The sequence below is a fragment of the Leopardus geoffroyi genome, chromosome A2, assembly GCF_018350155.1.
Source record: "Leopardus geoffroyi isolate Oge1 chromosome A2, O.geoffroyi_Oge1_pat1.0, whole genome shotgun sequence".
NCBI classification, from domain to species: Eukaryota; Metazoa; Chordata; class Mammalia; order Carnivora; family Felidae; genus Leopardus; species Leopardus geoffroyi.
The window spans coordinates 77660449-77675106 of NC_059331.1; the positions used below are offsets into that span (position 1 = coordinate 77660449).

Genomic DNA, 14658 nt, shown 5'->3' on the forward strand with positions numbered 1-14658 from the left:
GTGCACTCCTTAATCCCCATGGCCTGTTTAACCCCACCTCCCACCTCCACCCCCTCTGGTAACCATCAGTGTTGGTGGGAATGCAAACGGGTACAGCCACTGTTGAAAACAGTATGGAGAGTTCTTAAGAAATTAAAAATAGAATTAACTCTATAATTCAGCAATTGCACTACTGGGTATTTACCCAAAGAATACGAAAATGTTAATTCAGAGGGATACCTGCACTCCTGTGTTTTTAGTAACATTATTTGCAATAGCCAGGATATGGCTGTCCGTATCCTGAAAATGTCCATCAATTGGTGAATATATAAAGGAGATAGGGGGGCTGCCTGGGTGGCTCAGTTGGTTAAGCATCCGACTTTGGCTCGGTCATGATCTCATAATTTGTGAGTTGGAGCCCTGCGTCGGGCTCTGTGATGACAGCTCAGGGCCTGGAGCCTGCTTCACATTGTCTCTGTCTCCCTCTCTCTCTGCCCCTCTACCACTTGTAGGTTGTAGTTTTCTAAGATTAGCAAATGTTCTCAGATTAAAAGCAGATTTGCTTCTTTTCTCTCTGGATTCTCCTGTGCTTCACTTTAACTTGGTATTCCTATTTGTAGTCTCATTTTAAGATGCTTTTCAGACATTTTTACATGGCATATAACATTTTTAGTTGTTTTCAGTGGTAAGCTAACAACTTGGTCTGCCATACTGAAAATAGAAAACTCCCATGTTTCATCTTTTTTTTTTTTTTTTAATTTATTTTGAGAGAGAGAAAGAGCAGGGAAGGGGCAGAGAGAGAGAGAGAGAGAGAGAGAGAGAGAGAACGCATGCGTGAATCCCAAGCAGGCTCTGTACTTTCAGCACAGAGCCCGATGTGAGGCTTGAACTCATGAACCATGAGATCATGACCTGAGCTGAAGTTGGATGTTTACCCCACTGAGCCCCCCAGGTGCTCCTCATCTTTTTTTTTTTTCAACGTTTATTTATTTTTGGGACAGAGAGAGACAGAGCATGAACGGGGGAGGGGCAGAGAGAGAGGGAGACACAGAATCGGAAACAGGCTCCAGGCTCTGAGCCATCAGCCCAGAGCCCGACGCGGGGCTCGAACTCACGGACCGCGAGATCTGACCTGGCTGAAGTCGGACGCTTAACCGACTGCGCCACCCAGGCGCCCCTATCCTCATCTTTTTTAATAAAGCAAACATCAGGGGCACCTGGGTGGCTCAGTCGCGCCCCCCTCGCGCCCCCCTCGCGCCCCCCTCGCGCCCCCCTGCTCGCATTCTTTAAAAATAAGTAAGTAAACTTTAAGAAACAAACAAACAAATATCAGGTTATTTTATTCTCCTGATAAAATTATTCACTGGTTTCTTAACAAGAAATAGAATGAAGTGTCAATCCTTAATATGGCATGTAAACCCCTTCATGCTTGCCTTCATCAATTTTGCCTTTTGCTAGAATTTTTCTCATTCATTCCTTTGCACATTTTCTTTCTTCTCTAACTCAGAATATTCTTGTCATTCACTACATTCTCACTGATGTGTCATTCTTTTGTGAGGACCTCTCCTGCCTTTCTTCTGGCAAGGCAGAATATTTCTTTCTCATTTTTTTGTTCCTTTAGTATCCTATGCATACTTCCATTATAGTTTTTTTCTGCATGCCTTTTACTTTCCTCATACTCTTCTGTAAGACTGAGCTCCTTAAGGGCTGTGATATATGTGTTAATATTTGAATCTCTAGCCTTAGCATAGTGTTATTTATATACCAGATATTTAAATATTTAAGAAATGAGTAAAATGATTTTTTCCTTAGTCTATGCTCCAGCTGTAATGTTTTTTCTAAGTACATAGCATATGTTACTGAACAAAACATGTATGGTACTAAAAAAATTCTTTTTAATGTACTGCTACATCTGTCCTGTAACAACTTGAAAAATAGAGCATGTGAGAAGAGTGTGGATGTGTTAGTCTTTTTCATATAGAGAAGAGATACTTTAAGGTTATTTCACTGATAGCTACTTACAGCATGTGGGGCAGTGAGGATGCTTGGGAACCTGTCCTAACAGCCAAAGAGGAATCCTGGCATGGTGGGGCCTGCATGCACAGTGAGATATGGCTTCGCCTATAATAGCATGCTAACATTTACACATTTCTGTGACTCAGGCTCTGTGCGTTTGCAGCTCTCTATCTGCTACTTTTTTCTTGCTGCCACCGTGGGTTAACTCTCATCCTCCTTTTCATTGGCTCATTGTTTCTTCTCACCCTAGCTGCTTTTGTCTCAGGGTTTCTGCTTATTGCCACTTTCCTAAAGTGAACGGTGACTGCTAATAATAATTTTGGGCAGTTCTCGTTCACAACAATGCTACTAGTGACAGACCTGATGTGGTTTCTATTGACCTAACACTGTTTCCCTGAATCTAATCAGTTACGGCTAAAGTCACAAGGTCATGTGACCTGAAATTTGGTGAACGTTGTGTAAGGACCTGCCCAAGCTACTTTCCTGAAGGAGTAGGGGTACTATCAGTACCCCGAACACTCTTAAGAGTTCTCTCCTGTGAGTTCATGTTTTACTTGAATGTTAAAATATATGTTAGAACAGTACTTCCTTATAGTTAAGTTGGAATTTAAATATCGCTTTTTAGGATAACTTTCTCATTGTGGACTCAAAATCATGGCATGTTTAGGGAAATTTTTTTTTTTTCTTATGAAGGAAAAGACTAACATGTAAGGATGGTAGATTTATGTGTAATTTTAGGCAATGAATTAAAATTTAATTTTTCTATTAAAATCCTTGCTTTTGATTCCAGATCTTAAACCTGTCAGAATCATGCATTTCTTTTTTTCCCCTGTGGTTAATACACTCTTTGGGCAGTAAGTTTTAAGAACCTATTTATGTTTGTCTCTTAGCTAGCTATAAGTGATAAAGAAAATTTCATGTTTATGCAGGATTTTATAATGAATGAAAACTTTAAAGTATTCTGAATCATTTGACTGTTACAATAGTTGTGTTTAGAAGTTACATATCTCAGGGTACATGGGTGGCTCAGTCGGTTAAGTGCCCGACTTCCGCTCTCAGGTCATAATCTCACGGTTGGTGAGTTAGGGGCCTGTGTCGGGCTCTGTGCTGATAGTTCAGAGCCTGGAGCCTGCTTCAGATTCTGTCTCCCTTTTTCTCTGTCTGTCCCTTGCTCTCTCTCTGTCTCTCTCTCTCACAGATAAATAAACATTAAAAAAAAAAAAAAAAGTTGTGTATCTCATCATTTTATGGACAAATAAACCGAGGTTCTGAAAGTTACTTGCTGGAGCCATTGTGCAGCAGTGTTAAGACTGTGAAAGAAGATTTCTTTCTCTAAATTTAGTATTCTTTGCTTTTGATTCTGTAGAATATATAAAAAAGCTAGATAATCTAGTTCCTGTGTTCCAGAAGCTAGCTGGAGGTAAAAATCAAGAACACACTCGGCTTTGTTAAGTACAGATGAAGTGTAGTGGACTAGAAGTTAGGAGGCCTGACTGCTAGTCTTCATCACCCAGCCACACGATAGTTAGTGAACTTTAGTGTCTTTTGACCCCAGTTTTATTGAGATATAATTGACATATAACACTGTGTAAGTTTAAAGTGTATAACGTGATGATTTGATAACATGCATATGTTGTGAGATGATTACCACAATAAGGTTGGCTAATCCATCCTTTACCTTAGGTGATTACCATTTTTGTTGTGGTAGTAATGGTGGTGCATTTTTTTTATGATGAAAGTTTAGAGTGGATCTGTACATTCTCTTCCAGCTCTAAAATACAGAACTCTTTCATAATGTTTTTACTTTTTATTTTATTTCTTTTAATCTAGATTTTTTTTTTTTAATGTTTATATTTTGAGAGAGAGACAGAGTGTGAGCAGGGGAAGGGCAGAGAGAGAGAGGGAGACACAGAATCTGAAGCAGGCTCCTGGCTCTGAGCTGTCAGCACAGAGCGAGATGCAGGCCTCAAACCCACGAACCGTGAGATCATGACCTGAGCCAAAGTTGGACGCTTAACCGACTGAGCCACCCAGGCACCCCGAATGTTTTTATTTTTTATGGTTACAGAAGCATGAGAGGTCAGGATTTTTGTGTTTGAGATAAACACTTTAGGGGTGCCTGGGTGGCTCATTTGGTTAAGTGCTGACTTGGGCTCAAGTCATGATCTGAACAGTTCGTGAGTTCGAGCCCTGCATCGACTCTGTGCAGACAGCTCAGAGCCTGGAGCCTGCTTCTGATCCTGTGTCTCCTCTCTCTCTCTGCCCCTCCTCCACTCGCCCTCTGTCTCTCTCAAAAATAAACATAAACAATTAAAAAATAAGATAAACACTTTATTTTTATTACTGTTATTAAATATTAGCCCTAATTTTCTGCACCCTTACTGTAAAAAAATACTATACAAGAAGGACAACTAAGTTGAATACCTTTGGCCAAAACATTACAAAGGAAGAAAGGAAGGGAAAGTAAAGAAAAATACGCTATGTACATTTTGGTATCTTTATTTCCAGTATTTAATTTTTCTGGGATTAACTCATATGCAGGCTTACCTTAGGAAGGAAATTCATCTTAGAAATTTGTTGTCTTTAGAACTATTTTGAAGTCTGGGGCGCCTGGGTGGCTCAGTTGAGCATATGACTCTTAAATTTGGCTCTGGTCATGATCCCAGGGTCATAGGATTGGGCCCAGGTCAGGCTCTGCACTGGACATGGAGCCTGCTTGGGATTCTCCCTCCCTCCCTCCCTCCCTCCCTCTCTCTCTCTCTGTCTCCCCCTCCCATCTTTCTCCCCCCTTCCCCTACCTTGTGCACTCTCTAAAATAAAAAATAAATAAATAAAAACTATTTTGAAATGTAAGCCCTCTTTGGAAGCTTATTATGTTTTAACCATTTTCTGTTCACTTTGGTCATTTCTGTTTTGAACATTGGGGAAACTTTAATGTTCCTGTTTAATCTTTTTATTCCTTGAGCTCCTAATTCATTTAAATGCATGTGGTATAAGAAAGCAACAAAGAAAGAGCTACAAAGTTGTTTCTGCCTTGAACATAAAATCACTATGATTGTTCTGTCAATTAGGAGAAAGTACTTTTACTTACATTTAATTCCCTTTGCTTTTTATCCCCATTTCACTCTTTACAGAAGCCTTTTCTTTCTCCAAACAGAGGCTTCTGACTTCATCTGTATACATGAATACATGAGTTGAATTTAATTATCACCCCAAGAATCATCCATCTTAGCTCATTTTAGTAACATTGTTAGCTTATGAACTGCTTCAGAGTTTTTCAGAAAGAAATTTTGAAGAGCTTATTATCTCTTACATAGAGTATTTAAATTTTTAAAATTTTAAAATTATATAAGAAAATGAGTTTTTTTAACTTTCAGTATGACAGCTTTGTTGAGATATAATTCACATACCTATTATATAACATTTTTATCTTTTCAATTTATTTTTTTTAACTTTTTATCGTTTTACTTTTTAATTTTTTAAGTCATACACATATATTAGCTTTTCACTGGAAAGTTTTTAATTAAAATTTTTAACTTTGAAATTATATAAGTAAGAAAGTTTAAGAAAATGTTCAAACTAAGAAGGAAGAAATCATCTGACAAACATTTTCTCTGTGTGCTTATGTTTTATCGGTACATGGTTTTCATATACTTCAGTAGGGTCCTGTTAAAAATTTGATCTACTTGTATAGATGATGACTTGTTTAACTGGCTGTGTAATTATCTGCCAAAAAAGCGAATATGCCAGGAAGGAAGGAAGAGGGAAGATAACAGCAACATAAAATGCCAGTGTCCCCAAATACTGTAAAAACAGCAGCTACTAGAGCAAAACTAAAAAACGTGTGCAGTGGGAGTGTTTTTGTGTTAGTTCTAGATCTAGCCTCCAGGGGGCGCAGCAGCTTCTGTTTCTGCTTGGGGAAAGCCAGTAAGACATCCCACTACAGGAGACCACTGTGCTGAGAGGCAGCTGGAGGCAAACATGCAGAGACGATAGGTACAGAAGCCTAAGACGTCAGACATTTGAGTGAAGCCTTCTAGTACTCTCCAAACCAGCCTCATTGCTAGCTGGGTGCAGCAACTGAGTAATCGCAGCTGATACCACATGCAGCATTTGAACCCTGCCTAAATTCCTGACCCACAGAATTGTGAGACATAAGAAATCATTTTAAACCACTAAGTTTTGAACTGGTTTTTGGTGCAGTGATAGGTAATTGGTAGACCTGCCAAACTGATTTTTCAAGTATAGAGATAGCCATCCACATACAAATGCAGGGAAGATTGTTCCCCTCTTTCCTTAGGAATCTGATAGTGTGTTTGAGACAATCAGAATGACTAGAGAAATACCAACATAAGACAGGTGATGAGCATAGGAGCTAATATTAAATGAAGGCTATTAATGGGAGTATAGTATGTCATGGCTGTATGTTTTGATAAATAAAAATTGTAAGAAAAAATGTAGGGAGCGCATGTGCAAAACAGGTTTTAAGAACTGTCTTCAGCTATCATATTTGTGTCGTTGGTTGTGTATTGAGATCATGTTTTCTGTATGTTGTGCAGCAAAGCAAATGGATAATGTTAAATTATTCTAATTCTGTTATGTCTTACATCTTTGAGAGCTAGAAGTATCCGTGTGGAAGAAACAATGTACAGATGTAAGTTAGAAGATTAAGCAAATGCCCTGTGCTCCTGATTTAAAAAAAAAATTTTTTTTTACTGTTTATTTTTTTGAGAGAGCACGAGCAGGGGAGGGGCAGAGAGAGAGGGAGACACAGAATCTGAAGCAGGCTCCAGGTTCTGAGCTGTCAGCACAGAGCCTGATGCAGGGCTCAAACCCACAAACTGAGATCATGACCTGAGCCAAAGTCAGACGTTTAATTGACTGAACCACCCAGGTGCCCCATTAATTGGAATTATCAGTATAAATTCATGAGGGATTTTAATTTTATTTTTATATATACATTATGTATGTACATATTTTTGTACATAGATACGTATAATATTAATCTGAGAATGTTTTGTGTATATTATGGAATAAGGCAATGAATATGTGATGTTTTGATTGTGACATTTCCTATCTATGTCTGCTGAAAAGTCACAGAAATGAGCAAGTTTAGTTTCCAGAATGTGTTCTTGAAAAGCTGTTGACCTCTAAAGGAAACCAGGGCTTCCTTGATAAATCTTTGATTCCAGGTGGGGTTGAAATACATAAAATGATGCTGGAATATTTTTGTACTGTATATCAAAGAAGCTATCAACCAGGGCTCCTGGGTGGCTCAGTCGGTAAGTGTCCGACTTCAGCTCAGGTCATGATCTCATGGTTCGTGAGTTCGAGCCCCACATCAGGCTCTGTGCTGACAGCTCAGAGCCTGGAGCCTGCTTCAGATTCTGTGTCTCCCTGTCTCTCTGCTCCTCCCCCACTCACACTCTGTCTCCCTCTCAAAAATAAATAAACATTAAAATTTTTTAAAAAAGCTATCAACCACTGCTAACATGAATCATAACGAAAGGATTTTGCAAAGCCTCTGGGGTGACCAACTATACTAGTTTTAGCACAGAAAATCCAGGGTTCTGGGAAACTTCTGTCTCAGGCAAATTGGTACAGTTGGTCAGCCTGAGAGGCTCGCAGTGGCCACAGAGGGACAAAGCGAGCCTCTGCAAGGATAAAAGCTACAGTGGATTGGTATCCTTTATTATGGTTAAATCTCTGTGTTCATATTGATAGCTGAAACAAACAAACACCCCACTAATTGTTCATCTTTGGTGGGTATAGGGAAAGTAATCTTTTTTTTTTTAAACAATTGATAATTTATTAAAAAGTTGATTTAAGCATCTGCAATAGTGACTTCAGCCTCAACTCCTGGCTCAATACTGATGGAAGTAATCTGTTTAACAATCTCAGAAGGACTGTGCAAATCAATGACTTGCCTCATTTCAATGATCGTCATCTGAAAATGATCCCAAGTCTTAGAATCTTTACCACAGGGAGTTTTTCTTGCAGTGATTTTGAGTCTTGGTAGGTATCCAAACTATCCTTTCACTTTGAGATTCTTTTCCTTTGTGCCTCTGACGAAGTCAGCACATAACTTCTCCAAAGATTGCACGTTGTGCCTGGTTAGTAGGCTCCAGGCTCCAAGCTGTCAGCACGGAGCCTGATGAGGGGCTCGAACTCACAAACTGCAAGATCATGACCTAAGCTGAAGTCTGACTCTCAACTGACTGAGCCACTCAGGTACCCCTAGTGTAATTCTAATTGGGCAAATTGCCACCTCTGGTTCCCCGGGTGTCTTCCTGGTGTCTTTAAAAGTCATGGCTGTGGCGTGGCTTCCTGACCTACTTGTTCCTTGGCGAGAATGAACAGCAGTGAGGCAGGAGCAGGAGTGGGGCCTCCAGAGCTCCCCTGGAGTTGTGACCCTGTCCTCCTCAAAGAGCAGGGAAGCAGTCTAATTTTTAAAACTGATAAAGCATGAGAAAGAATCAAGTATTTTTATTTTTTTTTGTATGAACAGTGCCACCAGGTAAACAAATAGTAGGTGGGATAAAGTTAGAAATTTTATATGCTAATAAAGGCAAAATGATGGATTTGGAATAATCTCTATGTTTTAATGGATTTTCACATTGAATATCACTGACTAACAACACAGAGAAAAATCATACATGTGTTGCACATGCACCACTACGTAAGGAATGATTTTGCCTAAGATATTACGGTTGAGTTTGATGAAGCTGCCTACATCCATCTACTGATGTACGGGAAATATGGAAGACAGAAGAACGTGTTAAACTGCACTGTGGGAATGCTCTCAACAAAACCCAGTCTGTGGGAAAATGTATAGGACAGATGATTGAATATATTTAGCAGATTGCAAAGAAAAAAATAAGATGGTGAGGGAACCTATATAGATTTTAAAAAAGGGCAAGTTTAAACTATAGCATATAAGCTAGTGTATAGATAAATATACTTCAGTAATAAAAGCACAAAGAAAAGCAAGGAAGTGATTATCCCAAAAGCCAGAGTAGTGATTTCTCTTGGCTGGGATGGGAGAGTAGAGGGCAATGGATCGAAGGTGTCATGATTGGGATAGGGTACCTAGAGGGCTTCTGTAGTCGTTTCCATGGTCCTGTCTTCTGATCTGCATGGTGGTTCCAGGTTCATTTAGCTGTAATTTCTGTGTATGGTTTTCTGTGTTTGTAATATCTGTATTTATTTTAAGCACTATTTTATAGAGCAGTTGCAGGTTCACAGCAAAAGCAAGAGGAACAGGGCTCCTGGGTGGCTCATTTGGTTAAGTGTCCGACTCTTGATTTCAGCTCAGGTCGTGATCTCACAGTTGGTGAGATCGAGCCCCGTGTCAGGCTCTGTGCTGACAGCCCGGAACCTGCCTGGTTTCCCTCTCTCACTGCCCCTCCTCTGCTTGGGTACGCTTTCTCACTCTCTCAAATAAATACAGTTAAAAAAAAAAGTAAGAGAAAGATAGAGGTATCTCCTAAACATGCCCCTAAACATGCATGCCTCCCCCTTAATCACCATCCCCCACCAGAGTAGTACATTTGTTAAAATTGTTGAACCTATAGTGACATATCATTATCTCCCAGAGTCCATAATTTACATCTGGGTTCACTCTTGGTGTACATTCAGTGGGTTTGAATAAATGTATAGTGACATATATCCATCATTATAGTGTTTATACAGAGCATTTTCAGTGCCCTAAAAATCTTGTGTACTCTGTGTAGTCAGTCTTCTAAACTTTGGCAGCCACTGATCTTTTTCTTTTCTCCATAGTTTTGTCTTTTACAGAATTTTAGGTAGTTGAAATGATACTTATAGCCTTTTTAGATTAGCTTCTTTCACTTAACTGATATGACATTACTCTATGTCTTTTCATGGCTTGGTATCTCAGTTCTTTTTAGTGCTGATAATATGTTGGTATTGTATTTGATTATAAAAGTCCCACATAAAAAATAAGGAAGGGAAATTGTCTGGACTGGAGGCAACTATATTAGGAAATGCTGACAGTTGATGCCTTATAGATTATCTAAGACTTCTTGACTGAGGATTTTATTAAATGCTGTTGTGAGAAGATTCAACATAATCTGTTAGTAGAGAGCCATTGAAGTTTATTAAAAAGGGGACTGGAGTGCTGAAAACTGTTTCTAAGAAGCTAAATCTAGCAGGATGGATTTCAGTTAAGAGACTGGAAAGCTGGTTGGTAGACCACATTGTGAAGGTGAAGGTGGTAAAGATTTGGATTAGGTTATGCTTGTAGGACCAGAGGTAATGTAACTTTTGGGTTATGCAACAGAAGAATGGTCAATAAGAGTTGGTGACAGATTAAGTATGGTTAAAAATAAAAGCATTAGAAATAAGCTCAAAGATTTCATGTGTGAGGGCATATCCTTTATGGGATAGGTACTGGGGGATTCTAGGTGATTAGACTAAAGTAAGATCTGGTATTTCTCCTCATGAAGTATTTGGAATCCCAGAGGAATGATTATTAGGGATACTGCATTCCAGATGGTTCATTTAAAAATGCTCTTCTGAAAAGCAAGAAAAAACTGATAAGTGGTTGTTTTTGGTAAGTGCATATTTGGGACATAGAGATAAGAAGGTGACTTTTTAAATTTTGCATCTTGAATTATGTGCTTATATTACTTATTCAGAATATAAATAAAATTTAATTAAAAGATAAAGATGCGCAAATCTTCTAGTTTCTAGGGACACATTTTATTTTTTTAATGTTTGAGAGAGAAGGTGTGCCTGTATGCATGCACAGAAGTGAGTGCGGGAGGGGCTGAGAGAGATATGGGCACAGAGGATCCCAAGCAGGCTCTGTGCTGTCAGCACAGAGTCCAACACAGGGCTCGAACTCAGGAAAGGTGAGATCATGACCTGACCTGATGTTGGAGGCTTACTGAGCTACCCAGGGGCCCCCAGGGACATTCTTATTTGGCATTCTTTTATCATTATAATTACTTTAGACTAAAGTTACTGAGAAAAGCATTCAGGTAAACAGGTTTAATAATTGGTTGCCTTTGACTTACATGTTTGTAAGCATTATGCTTTTGATTATATGTTTGTGTGTCTTTGTATGTTGTGTGGGTATGTGTGTGGTTCTGGGGTGTGTGTGTTTCATTCAGAAAACAGTGTTTATAGCTGGAGTCTCAGCTGTTTTCCTAGTGCTTTTAATTCTTATTGCCTCCAGTTAAGATTTTCCTCCTTAGATGGGAGATGTTCTTCTCAACCAGCTTGAGGGTCATAAAGATGGTGGTGATGTGGCAGCATCGACTGTCTCTCTTCATTATCGCTACTGATGCTAAAGGTCACTACATATCTACTATTCCATCAGTCTTCCCTCTCCTGTCTCTCCCTTGGGCAATTGCTCTGGAGCCAGCTTCTGTAATAAAGTGTCCTGAAATACTTGGGTCTTCATTTCATGTCTTAGTCTTGGTTATGTAAAGACCCAGCATTAGGTCTGGTAATGAAAAAGAAATAGTAAGTGAATGTATATGTATATGATAGTTTTTTGTTTTGTTTTGTTTTGTTTTAATAACTCTCTTTTATAATTTGTTATTAGTGATTTAAAAAACATTAGAAAATTCAAGTAGGGCATATTTATTCTTTAAGATCTGGTGAAATTGGGAAAAGTTATGTTTGTTCCCCTATGGACCTAGAAAAGAGAAACCAGGATGAAAACAATAAGAGGCAGTAGTAGGAAGCTAAGCAGTCCTAGCACAGTGGCTATCAACCTTGGTTGCACATTGGATATTAAAAAAAATAATGAGGGGTGCCTGGGTAGCTCAGTCTGTTAGGTGTCTGACTTTTGATTTAGGCTGGGGTCCTGATCTCATGGTTCTTGGAATGGAGCCTCACGTCCTCACTGACAGCATGAGCCTGCTTGGATTCTCTCTCTCTGCCCCTTACCCACTCATGCTCACTCAATCTCTCAAAATAAACAAACTTAAAAAAAAATACAGGTGGTGCACCTGGGTGGTTCAGTTGGTTAAGCGTCTGACTTCAGCTCAGGTCATGATCTCACAGTTCGTGAGTTTGAGCCCCGCGTTGGGCTCTGTGCTGACAGCTTGGAGCCTGGAGCCTGCTTCAAATTCTGTGTCTCCCCCCCCCCCCCACCGGTTCTCCCCAGCTCATGGTCTGTCTCTCCTCTCAAAAATAAACATTAAAAAAAAAAAAAAAAAAAGACAGGTGCTCAGTATGCACCTCTAGAGATTCTGATTTAATTGGCCAGGGCTATGGCCTTGGCTTTGGAATTTTTTGAATTTGAATTTAATATGAAGACTGAGAACCACTGGCCTGGAGACTAAAACTGCTCAAGGATCCAGAGAAGAGTTCCCGAGTTTTATAGCACCTCATTCCCCATTCTCTTCTTATGGGGTAAATTGGGAGTTTTATTTTAAAATGATGCTTTCTAAGCCTTGTGAGTTTTTAGGTTTCTGATGGATAGGAAACAAAAGACATGAATGAATCTTTAGCATATGGAAAGAATGGAGAGATTCACATGATAATAGTAATAAAACTTAATGGATTGACTATACTTACTCAACATTGTGATATTTGTGCAGGTTGCCTGTGATTTGCTTCGGAGAATAGTTCGCATCCTGTATCTCACTAAGAGACTCCAAGGACAACTGCAAGGGGGAAGCAGAGAGATAACAAAAGCTGCTCAGAGTCTTAATGAACTTGGTAAGTTCTTTTTTGATTAAAAAGTTAGTAGAGTTTTTAAGATTTTTCAGTCACTTGATTTTTTGACTATTGTTATCACCCGTAACAAATATTATTGAACAAATTTATTTAATAATTATCCATATACAACTTTGTCACACTTTTCAAAATGAGTAAAATTAGTTGATTTCTTAGAAATGCGGCTTAGTTTTTTAATTCTTGTATGGTAAAATTGGCCTTTTTTTTTTTTTTTTGGTATATACATGTGAATTTTAATCCATGTATAGATTCATGTAACCGCCAGCACAGTCATGATAAAGAATAAATTTCATCACCCCCAAAATTCCCTCATGCTATCCCTTTACAGTCACACCTGCCCCCTCTCCCTTTGGCAACCATTGATTAGTTTTCCATCAGTTTAGTTTTCTTTTTAGGAGAATGTTAAATAAATGGGATTATAAAGTATGTGACATTTTAGGGGCGCCTGGGTGGCTCAGTCGGTTGGGCGTCCTACTTCGGCTCATGTCATGATCTCATGGTCCGTGAGTTCAAGCCCTGCATCGAGCTCTGTGCTGTCAGTTGAGAGCCTGGAGCCTACTTCACATTCTGTGTCTCCCTCTGTCTCTGCCCCTCCCCCACTCACTTTCTGTCAAAAAATGAATATTAAAAAAAAAAAAAAAACAGTAAAGTATGTGACATTTTGAGGCTAGTGTTTTGTACTCAGCATAATATCCCTGAGATTCATCCAAATTTTTGTATATACCATAGTTTGTAACTTGGTGTTTGTTGGAATATCACTGTGTGGTTGTACCACAGTTGGTTGGTTGACAGATTGAAGGAAATTTATGTTGTTTCTAGTTTTTGGTAATGATGAATAAAGCTACTATAAACATTTGTGTACAGGTTTTCATGTGAACTTAATTTTCATTTCTGTAGAATAAATGCTGTTTTTTAGGTGACAGATCTTGTGTTGGCATTATGCCTAGAAAATTTATTGAATTCATTTCTTCATATGCTCATTCTTTTCTCAGGCATTTAGAACAGACTTTTGATATTCAAGGGTTTAACATTCATGGTTTGGACTGTTAACAAGCTGCAAGGTCCATGATGATATAGTTCATAATATTTTAGGCAAATTTTTGAATAGGTACTGAGTATACGTAGAACTCACACCTGCATTTTAATGAGGCTTTGTCATTTTCTTCTTTTCATTGGGCACCCAGTAATTTTTCTGAAGTGGATGTGTTTAGTGATTTTGTACCTTTGTAGGTTCAGAGGTCTTTGATGATATCCAATTCAGATATCAAGAGTCTACTTACTGTTGGTGGTGTGCTTTGAAAATAATATCAGAAAGATAGGCATTACATGTTATTTTTGAAATCTTCTATCTTTGATATTTCAATTGCATAGTCATGTTGTAATGCTTATTCCATATTTTTTACAAAAGAAATATAACATTCTTCATACTTCAACATTTCAATTTTCAATGCCTGAATACATTGTTTAGGCACATCATTAGAAATATAGTTAACTTGTGATTTAATATGCTTGGAATACATTGTTTAAAAAGTTAATGTTTATTAAAATTAAATTTTTTTTTCAAGTTTTTAAATTCCAGTTAACATAGTGTTAGTTTCGGGTACATGGTACAGTGATTTAACATCAGTATATCACTTGGTGCTCATCATGAAAAGTGCTCCTTAATCCCCATCACCTATTACCTCTTCCTGCCTCCCCCACTTCTCCTCTGATAACCATCAGTTTGTTCTCAATAGTTAAGAGTCTATTAAAAAGTTAATTTTTAAGCAATTAGTAACGCTTGGGTATTTTTTTTCCACAGTATGTGCTAAATGTAGGAGTGTAAAAATTCTAGTATCAGCTTTTATTTTTGCTTTATCACATTTAATTTTTTTGTTCCAAAAATAATCTGTAGGATAATAGAATCATTAAAAACAGGCACAAATTAGTTCAAGGTTTATTATGTAT

The 14658-nt window shown here is 38.4% G+C and overlaps 1 protein-coding gene and 1 long non-coding RNA gene across 3 annotated transcripts in view; one reads left to right on the forward strand and one right to left on the reverse strand.

Annotated features, from left to right (window-relative positions):
• Positions 1 to 14658, forward strand: part of COG5 (component of oligomeric golgi complex 5) — a 320495-nt gene that overhangs the window by 23672 nt on the left and 282165 nt on the right. For both annotated transcript variants that reach the window (XM_045494456.1, XM_045494455.1), the window contains exon 6: positions 12573 to 12693. In XM_045494456.1, the coding sequence (XP_045350412.1) occupies positions 12573 to 12693 (121 nt within the window). The remainder of the gene's footprint in view (positions 1 to 12572; positions 12694 to 14658) is intronic.
• LOC123606309 lies at positions 122 to 11149 on the reverse strand. The gene is made up of 3 exons (XR_006716222.1): positions 11138 to 11149; positions 6115 to 6119; positions 122 to 224 (listed from the first exon to the last, which is right to left on the reverse strand). It is a non-coding gene; the product is annotated as an uncharacterized LOC123606309 (long non-coding RNA).